Here is a 6000-nt window from a genome sequence, read left to right as displayed (position 1 = left end):
CAGGCTGCCTTGGCCAGGGGAAGGGGCCCAGCCCTCGCCCCCCACAGGCAGCAGCTCCTCGCTGTGGGGAGGATCTGCCACTGGAATGGTTAACCCATGACGCCTTCAGCAGCCAATCACAGAGCCCTGCAGGAAATACCTGAGAGAGATCCTCGTGCCTGGACCGGGCGGGTCGAGCCCAGCCCTAGTCCAGCCCCAGGCAGCCTGTGCCCGCCCGCAGCCAGCCCCAGCGAACACAGCCTCCCTAGGGCAATGAGCGCACGTGGGGGCCTCAGCATGGCAGGCCTGCTCCAGCTCAAGCCGGGGCTGCTGCTGGCCGTGCTGGTGGTGACTGGGACGGCGGCTCAGCCTGCCCTTCTTCTGACCTTGCTGTCCTCAGGCCAGGGAGTTCTGGACCGCGTGGCACTGGGCAGCCTGTTAAATACACTGGCGGCCCGTGTGCACTGCACCGACGGGCCGTGTGGAAAGGTAATAGCCCCACCCGACAGGTCCCCCAGCCCTGGCCCGCTCCACCCCAAGGACTGGCAGCAAAGGGCCCTGGGCAAACTCCAGGAGGCGGGCCGAGGCCGGGTGGCCAAGAACCTGAGTGCCCTAGCCCTGCCTGCAGACCCGAGCCCACCCTCCTCTGCTCCTGTTCAGATAGGCCTGCTCTGCTGAGGGTAGGGGGGCTGCACTGGGGATACACAGCTCCAAGTCCCCAGGCTGCTCCCCCACCCCAGCTGCCCAGCAGTCCCCAGGTCATCAAGTTGGCAGTGGTTCCAGGAAGAAACACTGCAGGATGAAGGGACCACTACCTGGGGTCCCTCTGTGTGTACAAGCCTGTAACTGACGGTGGGGAGGAGATGGCAAGGGGCGTGCATGGGTGTGTGAGGGAGAGGGCGGCGATTGGTGTGTGTGGCCCCTGCAGAGAAGCGGGCAGCTCCTCAGCCGCAGGCACCTGGCCCCGGCCCACCTGTCTCTGCCCACAGTGCCTGTCTGTGGATGACGCCCTGGCCCTGGGCAGGCCTGAGAAGCCAGGGCCCCAGCAGTCCGTCTTGGAGCCCGGGCACATCGCCCGCCTCAGTGCTGCCGCTGCCCTCTACCTCAGCGACCCTGAGGGCACATGTGCAGACATCCAGGCTGGCCGCTGGGCCTCCCGCGCCGACCACCTCCTGGCCCTGCTTGAGGGCCCTGAGGCCCTGACCCCAGGCCTGAGCAGGCTGCTGCAGAGGATTCAGAGCCAGGTCGCTGGCCGGTCTACTGCAGAGGAGGTGAGGGCCCAGGCAGGCCAGCCATGTGGAGTGGGTAAGGAGGACCCGAGGGGGAGGGGAGACCACTGAGGGGGTCGGGCCTACCTACGGTGGGCAGAACATCTGAAAAGCCTTCCTGGGCACCTGGGGGAGTCTGAGGACACACTGGGGAGGCTGGCCTGGGCTGAGAGATCACAAATGGATGCTCACCACCCAGTGGGACAGGGGCTATGGGAGCCCTGGGACTGGGGGCTCACAAGGGACAGTGGCTGAGAAGGCTCCTGGGGCCACAGGGAGGAGCCCAGGGGGCAAGTTGGGGGCCTGGGCCAGCTGGGCCAGGGAGAGGAAGGGGCTTCAGGGAGGGGATGGGCTGGGCCATGTCTTCAGGAGCAGGAAGAGGTGGTACTCTGAGGAAGCTGGGCCAGGACCTGGTGGAGGCAGGTCCAGGGGTCAGTGTCATCCAGGGAGCACTAGGGGTGATGGCAGAGCAGAAGACCAGGAAGGCCACACTGTGGGCAAGGCTGAGGGCCAGCTCCTTCCCCAGGCCTGTGTGGACCTGTCTCAGCTGCTGGAGGAGGCAGCAGGGGCAGGGGCTCCTGGCAGCCCAGGCCCAGTGCTAGCTGTCCTGCTGGACCACGTCAGGAGTGGGTCCTGCTTCCGCACCCTGCCAACCCCCCAGTACTTTGTGGACTTCGTGTTCCGGCAGCACAGTGATGAGGCTCCCAACATCACACTGACTGGTGAGGCCTGGGCTGGGCCACAGAGTGCGGGGTGCCCTGAGCCCCAGTCTCTGTGTCCCTGGGGAGGGCAGGGCTGGAGCCCATACACGCTTTGTAATTCTGTCCTCCCTGCCAGAGCTGGCAGCCTTGATGCAGCGCCTGGGGATAGGCGAGACCCACGGAGACCACGATGACCACAGTGACCATGATCATCTGGGAAAAGGGGCCAAGGCCCGGGACTCTGTGCAGCTTGCCACCTCCAACAGCAGCTCCAACACGTGGGACACAGTGAGCAACCCATGTGCCCCAGTCCTTGGGAGAGATGGGGTCCTACGGGCCTGCTCAGATTCCTGACTCCCCGTCCTGCCACCGCCAGCTATGCCTGAGTGCCAGGGAAGTGATGGCTGTGTATGGGCTGTCTGAGGAGGCTGGTGTGACCCGGGAGGCCTGGGCCCAGCTGAGCCCTGCCCTGCTCCAGCAGCAACTGAGTGGAGCCTGCAGCCCTCAGCCAGAGTCCTCCACCGAGGAGCAGCTCAGCAAGGCAGAAAGTGAGTGCCCACCTCCCCAGCTCTACCTGCCTGGCTGTGCCCAGGGGTGCTGGCAGCATGGAGGTGGGGCCGCACAAGGAAGAGGAAGTGGCTGCTGGGCTGGGGGAGGGGTGCGTGGAGTTGGGCCAGGGCTGGCTGGAGAGAGGGGTCACAGAAATGTGGGGGGCCTGGAAGAGAAGAGGATGAAGCTAGAGTTTGGAGGGCTAGCATGAGCAGAGGCCTGGCCCGAACCTGATGGCCTGCAGCCCTGGTGAGCTCCTGCTCACTCCTGGACCTGACTTGAACACCTTCCCCTGGGAAGCAGGGGGTGGGGGTCTCAGGTTGAGGGAAGCTCTCACCTCAGCCCCCACCACCCCGCCCCCCAGAGTACCTGTATGGCTCACTGGCCACGCTGCTCATCTGCCTCTGTGCAATTTTCGGTCTCCTGCTTCTGACCTGCGCCCGCTGCAGCGCTGCCACCCACTACGTCATCCAGACCTTCCTGAGCCTGGCTGTGGGTGCGCTCACTGGTGATGCCCTCCTGCACTTGATGCCCAAGGTCAGCTCCAGCCAGGACCCTCCCACCAGTGACTCCCCTAGCCAGCCTTGCTTCAGGGTGCACCCTCCTGGGGCCCTTCTGCACCCCTAACCCTTCTCTCCTTGTCTGGGGGGAGGAAGCCTAAGGCACAAGCATGCCCTGCCCCCCAGGTGCTGGGACTGCACACCCACGATGGGGAGGGCCATGACCAACAGCCCACCTGGCGCCTGGTGGCCATGCTCGGAGGCCTCTACGCCTTCTTCCTGTTCGAGAACCTCTTCAACCTCTTGCTGCCCCTGGACCCAGAGGTCAGGCGGGAGGGGGCTGGACGCGGTGGTTGGACGGGGCGGAGGCGTGGTGGGGCTGAGCCACTGTCTCCGCAGGACCCAAAGGACGGGCCTTGCAGCCACAGCGGCCACAGCCACGGCGGCCACAGCCACGGCGTGTCCCTGCAGCTGGCGCCGAGTGAGCTCCGGCCACCCAAGCAGCCCCACGAGGGCTCTTGCGCTGACCTGGTGAGCTGGCCCCGCCCGATGTCCCCACCCCAAGCGGAGCCCTCTTCACAAGGACCCTTTCCCGCGCCTACATCCCTACCCCCACCCCAGGGCTTCTGCCCCTGGCCTCCGATGCTGATCTGGGGACTCAGCCCCGCCGCGCCCCTCCTCGCCTCATCCCCGCCCAGGGGCTAAAACACACGGACCCCTTCCAGGTGACGGAGGAGAGCCCGGAGCTGCTGAGCCCGGAGCCCCGGAGACTGAGCCCAGGTGAGCCCTGACGGAGGCCCCGGAAGGGCTGGGGGCCAGGGGTTTGTGCGGAGCGCGGGCGCAGGCCGGGGGCGGGGAGGTGGGGGTCGCGGAAGTGGGGTACCAGGCCGACGCCGGCCCACGCCCGCCGCGCCCGCAGGGCTGAGGCTGCTGCCCTACATGATCACGCTGGGCGACGCCGTGCATAACTTCGCCGACGGGCTGGCCGTGGGCGCCGCCTTCGCGTCCTCCTGGAAGACCGGGCTCGCCACCTCGCTGGCCGTGTTCTGCCACGAGCTGCCGCACGAGCTGGGTGAGGGCGCGGGGCCGGGCCGGCCCTGGAAGTGGGCGGGACTGCGGGGCGGGGCGGCGCCTTCCAGGGTGGGCGGGGCTCTGCCTGACCCCGCCCCCCACCGCAGGGGACTTCGCGGCCCTGCTTCACGCAGGGCTGTCGGTGCGCCGGGCGCTGCTCCTGAACTTGGCCTCGGCGGTCACTGCCTTCGCCGGCCTCTACGTGGCGCTCGCAGTCGGCGTCGACGAGGACAGCGAGGCCTGGATCCTGGCGGTAGCCACCGGCCTGTTCCTCTACGTGGCGCTCTGCGACATGGTCAGGGCGGAGGGCGGGAGGGGGACGCCCTGGGTGGGAGCTGAGCAGGCGCGCTGAGCTGGCCACTGACCCAGTGCCCACCTCAGCTCCCGGCCATGCTGAACATGAGGGACCCGCGGCCCTGGCTCCTCTTCCTGCTGCACAACGTGGGCCTGCTGGGCGGCTGGACCGTCCTGCTGCTGCTGTCGCTGTACGAGGACAACATCACCCTCTGATAGCCGCCGCCCCATCTCTGGCCTTTGACTCCGGCTCCTGACCCTGGATTATCTCAGCCCCTTAGACCTGCCAGCCACACCCGAACCTGTATCCAGCTACCCGGAGAGCCCCAGGCCTTTGAGAACCTCCCTCCTCCATGCCCCAGCACCCAGCTTCAATAAAGACATTCTTGCTTTGGAGCCCAGCCTGCTTTCCTTGCTGGAGGCGAAGGGTCTCCCACCAAGAAAGGCCAGCTAGTGGGGCAGTACCTCTCTCCCCATGGTAGTGCCTGGGGCCCTGATGAGGAACCGGGCTAGCTGTGCTCAGGGACATCTGGGCAGCCAGCCTCAGTCCCTTCCTCTGTAATGTGGAGACCCTGCCTGGGGAACGCAGTCAGAGAAATTGAACAGGGTCTGTGGGCCGTAGATGGGACCTGGTCTCCAATCAGGAATCAAACTCATTTACTTATAGCAGAAAAACCAAAACAGCCAGCAGATGAGGGCTCATTTCTCTCTCATGAAAACCAGGCCTGGAGATAATCAGACCAGAGTGTGTGGCAGCCCATGGTCAGTGAGGCCCAGGCCTCTTCTGACTCTGCTCCGCTGTCCTCAGCAGAGGCCAGAGCCCCCTTGCAGTTGTCTTCTAGGGCTGTGGTGTAGCCCACCACAAATCGGGGGCCTTAAAATGACAGAAATTTATTGTCACACTTCTGGAGGCAGAAGTCTGAAGTCGAGGTGTCAGCAGGCTGTGCTGTTCTGAACTCTCTAGGGAAGAATCTGTCACATGAGTCTTCACGGGCTTCTGGTGGCCCCAGGTGTTCTTTGGCCTGTGGCAGCATAACTCCAGTCTCTGCCTCTGTCTTCACATGACCTTCCCTCTTGTGTCTGTCTCTTTCCCTCTTCTTATAAGGACACCAGTCATATTGTATTACCGGCACATCCTACTCCAGTATGACCTAATCTTGTTCCAAATAAAGTATCATTCTGAGATTCTGGGGGTTAGGTCTTCAACATATCTTTTTTTGGGACACAATTCAATCCATAACTCCCCTCATGGTCCAAAATGGCTGCCAGAACTTGAAGCACCAAACGTACTCTCTAGGTAGCAGAAAAGAGGTAGGAATAAAGAGCAAAAGGAGTAAGGGGCCCAGGAGAGCTCATATCCAGCCTGTCATTCACCCAATACCACTGGCACAAGAGCAGGAGAGTGGAGGTCAGTTTTGTGTTATGCTCCATGGGTTCACTCATGCTGGAGGGAGGCAGGTGCCACCTGCCAGGAATTTGAGGCAAATTGGGCAGGAAGGACCATGTCTGAGAGCTCCCTGGCCTGGCACAGGTAGCCAGATGCCCCAGACTCTCCAAGAGACATTGATTCTTCAAGAACCTTCACCGACCCTACAAAAGAAGTCTGGAAACTACCACCTCCCTCCTAAACCCAGCCCA

At 63.9% G+C, this 6000-nt stretch overlaps 1 protein-coding gene across 2 annotated transcripts; it reads left to right on the top strand.

Annotated features, from left to right (window-relative positions):
- On the top strand, positions 1-5555 carry SLC39A4 (solute carrier family 39 member 4). Of its 2 annotated transcripts, XM_014858115.3 has the most exons (12): positions 4-468; positions 969-1250; positions 1774-1969; positions 2085-2236; positions 2325-2496; positions 2862-3034; positions 3184-3321; positions 3397-3528; positions 3723-3777; positions 3917-4069; positions 4176-4363; positions 4450-5555. In XM_014858115.3, exons 1-12 carry the CDS (start codon positions 97-99, stop codon positions 4576-4578), a joined length of 2142 nt encoding a protein of 713 aa, XP_014713601.1. In that variant the 5' UTR covers positions 4-96; the 3' UTR covers positions 4579-5555. The 2 variants fall into 2 exon arrangements, with proteins under 2 accessions (XP_044636829.1, XP_014713601.1); XM_044780894.2 differs by lacking the exon at positions 3917-4069 and having other exon boundaries at positions 1-468; positions 4450-4757.
- Positions 5556-6000: the final 445 nt, after the last annotated feature.

The sequence above is a fragment of the Equus asinus genome, chromosome 12, assembly GCF_041296235.1.
Source record: "Equus asinus isolate D_3611 breed Donkey chromosome 12, EquAss-T2T_v2, whole genome shotgun sequence".
Taxonomy (NCBI): Eukaryota; Metazoa; Chordata; class Mammalia; order Perissodactyla; family Equidae; genus Equus; species Equus asinus.
This window is presented reverse-complemented; position numbering and strand designations above follow the sequence as displayed.

Excerpts from the sequence above, each read along its gene's own strand:
- SLC39A4 (XM_014858115.3), top strand. The coding sequence starts at position 97 with ATGACGCCTTCAGCAGCCAATCACAGAGCCCTGCAGGAAATACCTGAG. Across the intron at positions 469-968 it reads CCGACGGGCCGTGTGGAAAG|TGCCTGTCTGTGGATGACGC; the intron begins GTAATAGCCCCA and ends CTCTGCCCACAG. Across the intron at positions 1,251-1,773 it reads GCCGGTCTACTGCAGAGGAG|GCCTGTGTGGACCTGTCTCA; the intron begins GTGAGGGCCCAG and ends CTCCTTCCCCAG.